This window comes from Lytechinus variegatus, chromosome 14 (assembly GCF_018143015.1).
Source record: "Lytechinus variegatus isolate NC3 chromosome 14, Lvar_3.0, whole genome shotgun sequence".
NCBI lineage: Eukaryota > Metazoa > Echinodermata > Echinoidea > Temnopleuroida > Toxopneustidae > Lytechinus > Lytechinus variegatus.
In genome coordinates, this window is record NC_054753.1 from 22,407,423 (window position 1) to 22,421,387 (window position 13,965).

Below are 13,965 nucleotides of genomic sequence, written 5' to 3' on the forward strand. Positions count from 1 at the left end.
AATATGGCGTGGAGAAGAGAGGAAAAGAGGGGGATGTGAACACAAAAATAAGGGGGAGGGCGGGTAATAAGGAGAGGAGTAGAGAGAGGGAGGGGTAGATGTAAGATAGCAAAGTTGATTGGGGATCAGCATTACTCCAGCTTTGGGGAATCACATCTGTTTAAAAAGTAAACACAAAACACATAAATCATTTTTTTATGACTGCATTATATCTTATTTATTTTTTCATAGACTAATTAGGTCACTCATCATCATCATCAGAGTTGCATCATTTCAATAAATAAATTGATATCACTACAAGTTGACTATTTTTTTAACCACCCACGTGGTCGGCTTTCTATAGTACAGTCAGTCATATATACATTTGTTACGGAATATAAAAATTGTACAACATGTCAAAATTTTATACAAAGTGAAGAATGTCATCTGCGGGAGAAGTCTGCAACAATACTAGATAGATTACAAGATTCAGATATTTGTTCTACATGTATATATTCTGTGGTAGTCTAGTTTGTTTCTTTGCTGTGATTTTGTTGAGGAATAATTCCTAGTCTCTCTGTGTTTTGAATCAGAAATATTACACAAACGAAAATTAAAACCAAAACGCCCTAGCCAATGACTGGTGCACCATGGTTGCTACATGTATGGGGGGGGAAGAGAAATACTGTTTTTCGTTTTTTTCTTTCAAGAAAAAGAGCAGAATAATAAGAAAAATGCAGACGACACATAAAACTTTTCAAAAGATACACTACCAAAAAAAGACTCCACATAGCATTCATACTTCACAACAAATAAAAAATCAAATTAATATGCACATTTAAACACAATGATGATCAAATAGATTCTCCACGAAAAAAAAAATAAATTGAAGATACTTTGTAGCTAATTACAAAGAAAAAACTTGCAAACTTTAAATATAAAATAATAATGCTAAAACGAACTGAAACTCCAGTACCCTTTGTCTTAGAGAATTACCATTTGCAGCTACCTTACACTATTTTGTACATCACACAGTTGCCGTGATTGTACTTATTAAAACGTTTTAAATAATTTGCAGCTAAATGCAAACTACATTATAAAACATGCAGAGGTAAAATATGACATGAGTTATAATATCTGTCACCCGCTTGGTCAGAACTTGTTTAATACTCGGACAATATCTCAGAAAATAATTTGTTTGTTTGTTAGATTATCAAAAAGGTCCTAGTCTTGATAGAGCAGAAATGAACTACAAATACTTCATCTGCATTCATATGTTAATAACATCTGACATGAAATAGCACAGCTATTTTGATGGGCCATGTGCATAGAAGGTCACAAAGATTGCAAGCTTTCCTTTCAAAGCTCAAGTATTGTCCAAAATTCCAGGGTCTGAATGTACAACATTTGCTTGTGCTGAAGGATATACGAGTAGATGATTTCTAAATATTTCACTTGACAAAGCAATCTACTTAGGTTGAATTCGGTCTAATAATTAAGTAAACCAAATTCATGCCCAATGGAAATTGGCTCTAAAAAATTTACAAAAGTACAGAAAACATTTTCTTGGTATAACTCTCTGGATTTAATCCTACGTAATTTGTGAAAAAAAAGTTATGATAAACATTTCCAAAAATGTACCTAAAAAGTTTTTACCTACCTTAGATTTTTGTATTCTCCTATTCTGTTTGCATGTCTTGGGAAATGCAAATTAAACACCCTTGATACGTCATCACTCAGAAATATTTCTCCTAATTTTAACGAACCAAACCTGATTCCCACTTCAAAAAAAAAATCGAAGGGGGCGCTTCACCTTACCAGGATAGGATAGAATTTTATACCCATAATTAGAACCCCAAAAAATGTAATTTGCGCATAAATCATGACAAATCCTCTCCCCATTTTTTTTTTCAAAAAAGTTACCAGTTACAAAAATGTTATGAAATCTGCCTCAAGTCCTCTCTGAACGACTGCTGGCAATCACTTTGATCTTCTTAATATGGTGGAGAATTCATACCCAAAGAATGAAGGAAAAATAAACAGATTTTTTTCAACTAAAATCCTTTATTAACTTAGTGTAAATTTCATAATTTTTTTTTCAATTTTAAGACAACTGCCCCTATTCCTTTCTTCACATGAATCAAAAGAAACCTGTGCTAATTATATTGTGTTGTATGCATTGATCAAACTTATTCTTTAAATGATGGCAAGTGGAACTAAATTGATACTAGACTATGACAATACTGTAATTAATCTTTGTTCAGATGAATGGCAGGGTAATCATTTTTAGACAAAAACAGCTAAATAGCTCAAAGCTGGGGTATTCCTTCAAACATTTTGCTTATGCACTTTAAAGCTACCTTGGTCCCACATGACACATGCAAACTTTAATTTAGCATTATGCACTGTTCTAAATGTTTTCTCAAAAGTATTGAATTAATCAATGTACGCTTCGTGAACATTCATTCCTGTCTGAACATGCTCCTTGGAAACAATCCTGATGAACATCAGTTCAATTGCAGATTTAAGCTTCACAATTCAAGGCTAATCGGTACACACCAAATGCACAAACACATGTATATTTATACTTTTATCGGAACATTCTTTGAACACAACCCTTCCTTAGATGCATGCAGTGTTCATACTTTTAGGACAATCTTGGGTTAAAATCCAATGTGAACACACCATGATGGAGTAGTACTTTACTGTTTGTAGGGTAGGCATGACAATTGGAAAATGAAAAGGGTGTGAATTACAACACTTTATAAATATCAACAATAGGATAGCCATGTGAACAGAGTTACACAAGATCCTCTGTTAGGGATATATATATGCAGATCACAGGTACTGATTTTTTGCTGCTGCAAAAGCAGGAATTTTGTCTCATGCTATCTCCATTGTAACAGGAGCTGGCCAAAAAAATTGACATGCATGATTTTTTTTCGATCAATTCTCTGAGAAGACAATAAAAAGTAATAACATTTTACCTATTTACACCTCGAGAGGGCGCCCAGCACCCGTTCATCTACAAGAAAACATAGCAACGCTTGTAAACAATATCAAGATTATATAAAAAGCACACATCAAAAGAGATAACACGCATCTTCACTTTTTTTCTTATTACGCCTGATAAGAATCATTATGAAATAAAAAAATATGCAAGTACTTTATAATCATCTACATGGTACTGCTGTTCTAAAGATAACTTTGTTAATATTATGCTTAGAGAAAGCTTTCTTTGCATTGATTTAGAACTTCAAAATATACATATAATTTTTTTTGCATCATTTTATTTAGCTTCATCATTTAGTCTCATATATATGATTTGACAAAATATAATTCTTTCAGTTTTTTTAACTGACTCTCAACTCCATAAATTTTAAGAACATTAATCTGTCCTTCCTCTCACCTATGTAGCTTAGCTTGATTTTCATATAATCACTATCACCATCTCCTATATCGGTCACTTCCTGCTGTTAAGCATCAAATGGACCCTCTAAAGCTCTCAGACCACCTATATAAGGAGAGTCAACTCCATAAGAAGTATGCATCGAGTTAACTCTAAAACTTTTGCATCACAATTTCCCAACTCACCGAATCCAGGATTAACAAAGTCATCTTCATGAGAAAACCTTATTGGTAGTTCTAAACCCAAAACCTGGGCCCCGTCGTACAAAGAGTTACGACTGATCCAATCAATCTCATTTCATGGAAATCAATCCATACCATAATTTCTTTTTCATTTTCTGGCCACACAATTCATTTGTCTCAAACTTGCCGTAATCTTGGAGTAAATTTTGATTCACATATGACAATGTCTTCCCAAATTTCAAATATCTGCAAATCAGTTCGGTATCATCTTCGCAATCTAGGATTTATCCGGAAATATTTATCTAAGTCCGCGACCGAAAAGATAGTACATGCCTTGATTTCCTCCCGCCTTGATTTTTGTAATGCCCTTTTGTTTAATTTACCGCAGGCTCAGTTACATAAGCTTCAGAAGCTCCAGAATGCAGCCGCTCGCATTGTCACTTTGTCAAGTAAACGCTCACATATCACCCCCATCTTGTATTCCCTTCACTGGCTCCCTATAAAAAACCGGATTATCTTTAATATCTTTTTTTTTTTTTTATTCGTGGATCAGCACCACAATACAGTCTTTCATTTACCAATCACTACAGACCAGGCAGATCTTTGCGCTCATCCACCTCTGGCTTACTTGTCATTCCGAAAGTTTCAAAAACTTGGGGGGAAAGATCATTTGCTTTTGCATGCCCCACTTTGTGGAATAGCCTTCCTGAAGACATAAAAAAATGTACCTCTGTCGAAACTTTCAAATATCATATAAAAACTTTGCTATTTAACTCTTAGCTCTTTATGCGCCTTGAGCACTCTACAGAGTGGATTTGGCGCTTTACAAGTCTCATTATTATTATATTATTATTTATTATAATTTCTTCTTCAGGAAATTTGCACAATCTCCTAGGTAAACAAAGTGAAATCACAATGAATCTTCTGGAGAACAGTGAATGTATGAATATATATCATATCTGGAAAACATTTTGAACAAATTTGCATTCTAGATGTTGACGTTGCTGGCCGTCCATAGTTGTGATTGATTGGTTCAATCACAACTTTTTGTAAGATGGGGCCCTGTTCGACCGACCTGAATTAAAGTGAATGTCCATTTGGCCACAATCAGCAAATACCAAAACCCGGGTAAGGAGAGTCAAATCCATAAGAAAATATCCATAATGGTCCAATCTAATAGGGATCTGAAGCCTAAACCTCCGGACTGACATGATTTAAAGTGAGTTAGATCACAAATGACCTACTCACTAGACCCGGGTAAGGAGTGGCAACTCCGTGAAACAATTCTGCAATAGATCCGAATCCTAAACTTCTTTACCAATTTCAATTAAATGTGCCATGGGATCAAATTTTCCAACTCACTACACCCCTTCCTTTGAAAATTGCTGTCAGCAGTCCTACATGTACAGATCAAGTAGGGATTTGAACCCTACACCTCCTCGACCAATGGACTTTCTGCGAACCAAGGAACAGGATGCTTGGATGGAACCACGCTGATGTGAAAAACATCCAAATATGCAACTTATAGCCCTACCATGCAACGTCACAGTACTTTCCTTTTCTGCTTGAAATACAAAACACAAACTAAAACTACAACTAAAATGCAAGCAAAGAATCGTACTGATGTAAAATAATACTTCTGGCAAAATCGTGCCAATCAAACAGATACAACCTGAATAGTGCTGGATGAATTAAATCATTCAAAATATAAATATTTTGGCAGCTGAAAGGTTGAAAATCTCATTGAATAATGTTTGTCAAGAAACATGTTGGGTATCGCAAACCCTTCAACCTTTTTTCCATAGGAAAACTTGGTTTTTAAATGAAAAGTGAGAATGAATGATAATTTTCTCTCCAAAGATACCATGCACACATATGCCATTGTTGTACCCTGTACAGTTGTGCCACTGAGGTAATCTGTATTATGTAACAGTGGTACTCTGCCTATGTGCTCACCAACCGTACTCTGCACAAATACCACAGTATAGTACTCAACACGGGAGTACCACAGGGATACATATGTACCACAGCCATACTATATAGATGTCTGCCACAAGGGTACTCTGAATAGGTGTACCACAGTCATACTCTACAGATATCTGCCATAGTGGTACTCCGAATAGGTATGCCACTGTGGAAATCTGTGAGTACTTTTCCCAGACCTTTTTCAGGCTCATTAATAGTAATATCAAACCCTTTTCTCTTTCTTAAACTTAAGACCTACAATTCAATATGTTTTTAACCTTATAAATCCATATGGGTCATTTATTTGCAACTGAAGAATGATATTTAATCACAACCAAATCATATTACAGCACATAGACACAAGCAACATATAAGCTTTTTAGCTGCAGAAAATTAACAAATATATATATAAAACAAAGTGTAACAATTACTATATATGCAATACAAACACAATTTATTTCATTTGTATGTATTAGACAATTGCTGGAATAACACAACTCTCTCATCTAGCATAATTACTACTGGTATTCAAAATATTATTTTCATTAGGTTCTCCTATGCACTTATGCAACAAGTTCCCCAAATCATTTGAAAAATGTATTTCGCATGATCATCATTATTATCATTTTTAGCCAATATTAGCAGATATTTCTTTGCCTCATGATTCATCTGCCATTTTAACAGAGGAAAAATTATAAGTCAATGTTTAGAAGACAAATGGAAAGTATACAAATTAAAGCAAAGGCTTCTGCAAACATCTCTTTTACTAAATATAATTGAATTTTTTTTACTCTTGTTTTGACTTTTTGACGATTTTACCAATGCCAGAGTTGCATGAATTGTGTGGGAAAATGATGCTATCTTTGAAATTAGTTCCATTCCAAAGCATGGCCATTGGTGTGCGTCAAGGCAAGCCGCTGGCACCTGTCTTGTTTTTAAAGTGGCCCGTTCTGGACAGCGGATGTAGGGATATCCGCAAATGGTGTTGTCAGAGATGCACCTGCTGCAGATCATCAACGCATCAAAGGTCACAGCTTCGGTCTCTGCGATGGCTGCAGGATGACATCAATGCATGAAGTCCTTGGGTGCCACACCATCCTTCTTACCAAATATGCCTTACCACACATTCTTTTAACTCTTTATCTTTCCTGATGCTTTTAGTGGGAAGCATTACCCAGACTGCCTCCCCAGTACCACCACCTTTATGTTTTTGGTTTACAAATTAATGATTCACATTATTGATAGCTTACAATGTGCAATTCATCCTAGAACCAACTTCATAGGTTGGGAAAAATTGGATGAACCCATGGTTTATGCAGATTTCCTGTATAAATTACACTTGATTTACCACGTACATTGGAAAATGCCCAATGCAGATGCGCGCTTCTGCCACAGTGCACCAAGTTGACGCCTGTTGCCGTGGTTGAGCCTGCTATTTTATCAATGAGTCGACTGTTTTAAAATAATGAATCCACTTTGTGAATTCCGGCCATAAAGTTTATGCTGAGCTGATGTAAAAATCAGTCTTACACCAACACCACGAGGTCAGCACTGAACTAGGAATGCCCAGCACACAGTCTTAAGAGATGTGAATGGGTTCATTCATTAGATTTCACAAATAAGAGATCATTGCAGCTTCCTTCTTAAACCCAATATTCATGTAAAGTTTCCACACTTTGCAGAATCTGGGTTTAACTCGAAAGCAGTGCTGGCTGACATCTCCTTTTCCAACCACTTGGAGATTATTAGATATTCTGGTAAAATCTGTGTGATTCACCCAATATTATCCTTAAAAAAAAAAAAACTTTGAAAATAGTAGATGAACAATCAATGCAACAAAAAGCAACTCTGATACCCATAATGCACGAGAATGGCAAGATAATTCTTGAGCTTTCTTTTTGCAAAGTACAATATTAAAAAAAGACAGACATAAGACCCTTTTGCATTGCATGGTTGCATGAGAGGCGAAGAAGTGACATATCAGGAGAGAGAGAGAGAGAGCGAGTGAAGTCCCTGTTTGTTCCGTCATTATGAGTGCAGTGTTGCAGCAGTGAGTCTATTGGTCTTTGCTCCCGCAGAGGAAACACCACCGTCATTTGGTCTTCGCCGTCGACTTGGTCGCCGAACTCGACGGCGAGGGGGACTTTGCCACCATTTTTTTGTCCTTGACTGCACCCACATGTGGGTTATTGGGCACCCCTTTCCCACTGCTTGGTCTCTTTCCATTGTGACTTAACGAGCTCGACGATGACGTGGTCGAGTTGGCTTCCACATTCTTTTTCGTGATGGTGTTGCTGCCGTTGGTGAGCGAGTCTTTCCTCTCGTTTGTTCTCTTCTTCTCCTCCTCCAGGGCCTGGGCCATTTCTGAGTAGTACTTGAGTGCCGTCCTGACAGGCTCGATGATGTGTTCCTGGGAATGTGAAGAGGAAGATGCAAGAATTATTCTGACTGCAATGCCAAATTTCATTCTAAAAAATCAAAACGTATTTTAAACAAATGGTGGTAGTAATAATCAGTATTCATAAAACTACCTCGCCTCTTTCCATCTCTCTTTATTTCTTTAGCTCTCTTTTTCTTTGTCTGCGTGTCTCTCTTTCTTTCACACACAACACATTCTCTGTCCTACTCCACCATATGAGCACTACAATGTTATGTGCATGCTCGTTTCTTTTCTCATTTTTATTAGGCTGGGGCAAAAAGGTAGTTTCTACATGCCATTGTACTTCTACTCTGTTTGCTTTCCTGAAACCTTCGGGAAATGTTTCACATTTAGCGGGTATACTTATATGACCAAAACATTGCATTCTGTTTCAGACAAAAGAACAGAATGCCTACTTCAAGCATTGACCTACCATAGTTCCCATTTCATAAAGACAAATGCACATTTTCAACAATAGATTTAGTATCAGCAAATCAGATTGAAGAATTTCAGTAGCTTTCAACTGCTATTGTAAAATGGTCCTGGGGGGTGTTTCACAAAGATTTAAGTATGACTTAAGTCGCACTTAAATGTCGACGCGTACTTGATATGCAACGCGCGATCTTATTGATAGATACGCAGTAGTGCGCGTCCCCATGACACGATTTGACCAATGCAGTCAATCGTTTCATATCGTACGCAACTCAGTATTTAAGTGCGACTCTAAGTCATACTTAAATCTTTGTGAAACACCCCCCTGTTCTGATTTGTGGTCTCCTTTATAAGCAGTATGGTTTGGATGTTTGGCAGTACACCACCTTGTGCCATGGTCACACCACCCAAGAGCTCATAGGGAACTACGAGCTCTAACAAGGTACATGAAACGGACCCCTGGGCCCCCTTCCTACAAAGAGTTGCGATTGATCCGCTCAACCACACCTATGGAGAGCCAGCAGCGTCAACATCTAAATTGCATGTTTCTTCAAAACATTTACATACGTTCATTGTTCTCTTGAAGTTTCATTGAGATTCTCTTTGTTTACCAAGGAGATTGTGCGAATTTCCTGTAGAAAAATTTATGGCATAGATGGATTTCCATACAGTTGAGATTACTTGGATCAATCGTAACAGTTTGTGAGTTGGGCCCTGATGCTATTAATAAGTGCTAAACATTCCACTTACATCAAGTTTAGGAAATAGTACTCCCAGAGCCTGAAAGAGGGGTAATAGTACTTGTTATTAACAAGGGCTGAACATTCCACTTACATCAAGTTTAGGGAATAGTACTCCCAGAGCCTCAAAGAGGGGTAATAGTACTTGTTATTAATAAGTGCTGAACATTCCACTTACATCAAGTTTAGGGAATAGTACTCCCAGAGCCTCAAAGAGGGGTAATAGTACTTGTTATTAACAAGTGCTGAACATTCAACTTACATCAAGTTTAGGGAATAGTACTCCCAGAGACTGAAAGAGGGGTAATAGTACTTGTTATTAACAAGTGCTGAACATTCCACTTACATCAAGTTTAGGGAATAGTACTCCCAATGCCTCAAAGAGGGGTAATAGTACGAATCTGATGAATCCCGTCTGAGAGGTGTGCTTGGTGACCTTCTCCCGGTCCATGAACGGGGCGACCGGTAACCCTTCCAATTTCTCCATGTCACTCTGAAGTCAAAACAAAAACATGTTTTGTATTAACTCTACTTGTACATATAAATATCCAACTCAGAAGGTACCTTGACAAGAGTCTGTCTGAGCCTTGTCTTAAAGCAGGAATCCCACTGTAAAAGAATTATATAGTACATCCCACAAAAAATGCTTATGATTTCATAAGCATCATTTTATTGTTGTGCAAGAAATTACAAGAAGTGATTAGTTTCCCTCTGTAGCATACATCACATACCGATAAGCTTTAAAATCTCAGTGATTTCTATCTAACCACAGGTTTGCAATTTGATTGAAGAAAACATTAACTAGAATAGAATAAAATACGTGACCAGCCACACCCAAATCGACAAGTCAACAGGAAAGGTCCTCTGTAAAAAGCCCAAATAGCAATTTGGTTTGCTCATTCTCCTGAAGACGATAAGAACACACTTGTCGAAACGTTGAGATTGGGTGGTCCTTACATGGTGTACCGCGAAACCTACTACACAATTTGGTTTTCACCAAGTAAAGATGAGAAAATAAGCTTATCTGAAAGTGTAATTCGTCTTCTGCTTTCTGTCAAAATTTGAAGCCGTTGTTCAATATGAGAGATGAGACACAAGAATTCCTTGACACCGTTTTACCGAACCGCTTGGAAGTTTCACTAAGATTGTGCAGTGTGTACACTTCATGCTTGAGTGAATCCCAAACTTCAAGTCTTGTTTTCTCCTTATTCTTCAAAGCTCTCAGTAAATGTCTTCTACATCCAGTCAAGTGCCTGAGTGGTTTATTGTTGAATGAATTGGCAAGCTATCATTCTTAATCTTAGCATGTGCCATTTCAAGCTCAATAAATCTCAAATTCATTCTGAGCGACCTCTTAGCAGTATTGGGTTGGGCAGGTTACATATATTCTTAGATCCTGAATGAAAATAAAACAATCCCTTAGCTTTTTGGATGGTTTACATACCTGGTTAAAGAATTCTTGGAGCAAACAGTCTATCCAAGGTTCAGCTACATCCATGGGCCTCGCCTCGTTGGAGATGTCCGCTACCTTGATGCAAATTTTGGTCAGCTGGAATTTAAGGTCAAAGTTCAGAGGTTGTGAAATGCATGTTATAGGATCTTTACCTCATATGACAACATATAAATGGTTAATGGGTGTTGCAAGAAAGATGCGATTGATCGCAAGTCACTTTCAGTTTGCAAAATCAATTGAAAAATGCATTACATTGCAGATTTGTAATTGATTGATGGACTACTTCTTGTATCAACAAGTACAAATTTATTCGCTCGAGTAAAATTTGATCAACCACAAGTTTGCATCTGAAATTTGCAATTGATGACTGATATTTTCTTAAAGGGCAATGGAATTGCCCTAATACGTCCTATAAGTTCATCTAAATAAAAGTTTATTTGAATTACAATCCTAATACTAGCATCATAATTGAATGGAAAAGAAAGTTCAAAGTACTTCAAACAGGGTTAAAACAGGGTTAAGTTTGGCATAATTTGAACTTATTTGTGAAATTAAGCAAAACTTCACAATGTCATATTTTTTTTCATCTTAAACCTGATTTTCAGAAAGATTTCAGTGTCATTTTTATTTGATTTTTCTTTCTTCACTAAAATAAACTTATTGCTGGAGTTAGTTGACATTTTATATAACTTGTTGTTACCATCTCTTGCTCATCGTTTCAATTTGAATAAAAAACGAATTGTAAATAAGCTGTATTTTAGACCTTTTTTCAATAAGTACCCATTCACTGTTTTGGTGCACTAGTTGTAAAGTATCAGTTGTTATTCAAACAATATTATTTCCTGCAATGAAAAGAATAGCATCTAAACTTGCCATGATAAATGAAAACTGTTAATGTAATCAATTTTGATGATTAAGTAAGCAAAGATAGCATTCATTGAAATAAGGCCTTTGCATTCCATTCACATATGGACTAAATAAAAAAATTAAAAAAAAACAGTATCTTTATATAAGTTTTCAATTTCGGGCTGACCATTCATCCTAAACATGTGATCAATCAATATAGCAGTTATTAGAGGTTGAATAACACAGCGTAGCAATGGTCAGCCTAATGTTGCCTGGCAACCGTTTACACAGGGCAAACAATCAAATTCAATTAGGAGGCTGGAGAGCCATCTGCCTCATTGCAACAAAGCTCCATTGAAACAGTTTGACCATTATAAACACTCAAATATAATATGAACTACAGTACCACATATATAGTTCAAAAGAAAACAACAAGAATACAACAAAATACTGTAAATACAGAGTTGTCGACAATGATAATACAGATACATGTAGGCCTATGTCATCTTTATATGTAGTGCAAATTATTGTTGCAATCGCATGATCCATTGGCGAGACCTTGGGGGATCTAAAGAGACTCCCCACAGGAATTTAATCTTTAAAAAGACAGCCCAGGGAAGTTAGTGTTAAACTATCATTGCAAATTTGTTATTATAACAATTTTAGGAAATGAAATCTACATTTTCTTGTTGTTTTGAAATTGAAATCTAAATCAGAAATACTCTGAAAATTTGTTTTGCCCAGTTGACTGTGGGATCGGCAGCCGCTATGCAGCGGCAGTTCAATGTAGCTCTAACCCTTGAGTCGTTGAATGCCAAACAGGGAAGCAGCAACTCTCATCTTTAAGATCTTTTGGTCTGACTCAGCTGCAGTTCTAACTGCTGGGGCCTGTTGCAGAAAGAGTTGCGTTTGAACGCAAGTCAAAATATCAAGTGCAAGTCCCGAATATGGGTGCTTCATTGGCCGAAAATCCAAGTTGCGCAAGATTTTTTGAGTTGCATTTGATTGTACCTCTTTCTGCAATGGGCCCTTGGACCTCCCAGTTGTTACATGGACAATCTACCAACTGAGCCAACAAACCGGTAAACTCTTAATAAAAATCGGCCCAAGGTTAGCAGCATTATCATTTACTCAATAGCAACGTCACTTACTAGATCCTTGTGCGCTTTATTGCTGAAATCAAAGGTTGATATGATGTCCTTGAAACCATTGAGAATCTCGTTGTGCTTGGCCATGTCCGTTGCTAGGATACATCGGATGATGCCTTCCCTTACTTGCTTGAAGATCTCTGGACTAAGGTTCTTGAAGATGTTGCAGTGGGGCTAAGAGGACAATGTTTTAAAATATTTTACACAGGTTAAGTCTTAAGTACCTGATTTACGCATTGATCAATTCTTATTTGTTACTTATATACCTTAAGGCGACCACACACCTTACGGTTGGTCTGTGACTCAATTTTGGAATAAAACATAGTAGAATTTGATGCTAATATTGAGACTTGGAATATCTTACTGTGCAATGTTCGAAATCATTGTACGAATACCTTTGTTCAAGTCTGTCACTATGATATCATTATTCTTAAGATGTATGATTGTCTATGATTTGAAACTAATTTGGCCTTTACTCTTAAATAAAGGCTTGCAATCTTTCAAAATGGTTATATTAGCATTCTTTCAATTAATTTCAACCTCAAATAATATGACATGATCCCTTCACATTTTCATAAAATGAGCAAAACGCAATTTGTTCCAAAATCGGATCACGAACAGCCATACGGTATGCGGTGGCCTTTACACGTAGGGTATATAAGTAACAAATACAGAGGTATGTCATTGCCTTGCATGCATTGGTGATATGCTGCTGGAGTCTCTGGCAACTCTGTTTATGTGTATTCCTATATCCTCTGAGGGAGGGCGCTAAGGGATTATGATGTCACACACACAAGGTATATTGGGAGCCCAACCAACATACTCATCGGCCACAGAACAATTTCAAAAGTGAGGGGCACCATACAGAAAATCCTAATTAGATGGTATTTTTTTATGTTTTTGAACATGTTACTAAAAATGAGTGGTTTTAACTTGTTATTGATAATAAATTGTCAGAGAGGGATCCGGTCTCACTTTCTCTAGGTCTTGCCCTCAACCCATCAAGTGCAAGGACTTGAGTAGCTTATAACAATATCCTGTGACTTGTTTTTGATAATAAACACTGGGAAAGAGGGACCAAGTTTTAACCTTCTCTAAAATTTTGAGCAACTTTGCACTCAGCCAATGAAATGCTATGATTTCAGTAGCTTATAACATTATTTTGTGACTTGTTATTGATGATAAATATTGTGAAAGAGGGATCAAGTCTCTCCTCTAAAATTTTGAAAGCTTCCGAGCAAATTTGCACTCAGCCAATGAAATGGACTAATTTCAGCAGCTTATTACATCATTTTGTGACTTGTTATTGATAATATTGTGAAAGAGGGACCAAGTCTCTCTTTCTCTAAAATTTTGAAAGCTTCTGAGCAAATTTGCACTCAGCCAATGATA

At 36.6% G+C, this 13,965-nt stretch overlaps 1 protein-coding gene across 1 annotated transcript in view; it reads right to left on the reverse strand.

Annotated features, from left to right (window-relative positions):
- Window positions 1–7,445: 7,445 nt before the first annotated feature.
- The window catches only part of LOC121427275 (high affinity cGMP-specific 3',5'-cyclic phosphodiesterase 9A-like), a 46,098-nt gene continuing 39,578 nt past the window's right edge, over window positions 7,446–13,965 (reverse strand). The window contains exons 10-13 of the mRNA XM_041623612.1: window positions 12,577–12,747; window positions 10,571–10,675; window positions 9,473–9,619; window positions 7,446–7,945 (exon numbers count right to left, since the gene is read on the reverse strand). Of these exons, the coding sequence (XP_041479546.1) occupies window positions 7,628–7,945; window positions 9,473–9,619; window positions 10,571–10,675; window positions 12,577–12,747 (741 nt within the window). The 3' untranslated portion in view covers window positions 7,446–7,627. The remainder of the gene's footprint in view (window positions 7,946–9,472; window positions 9,620–10,570; window positions 10,676–12,576; window positions 12,748–13,965) is intronic.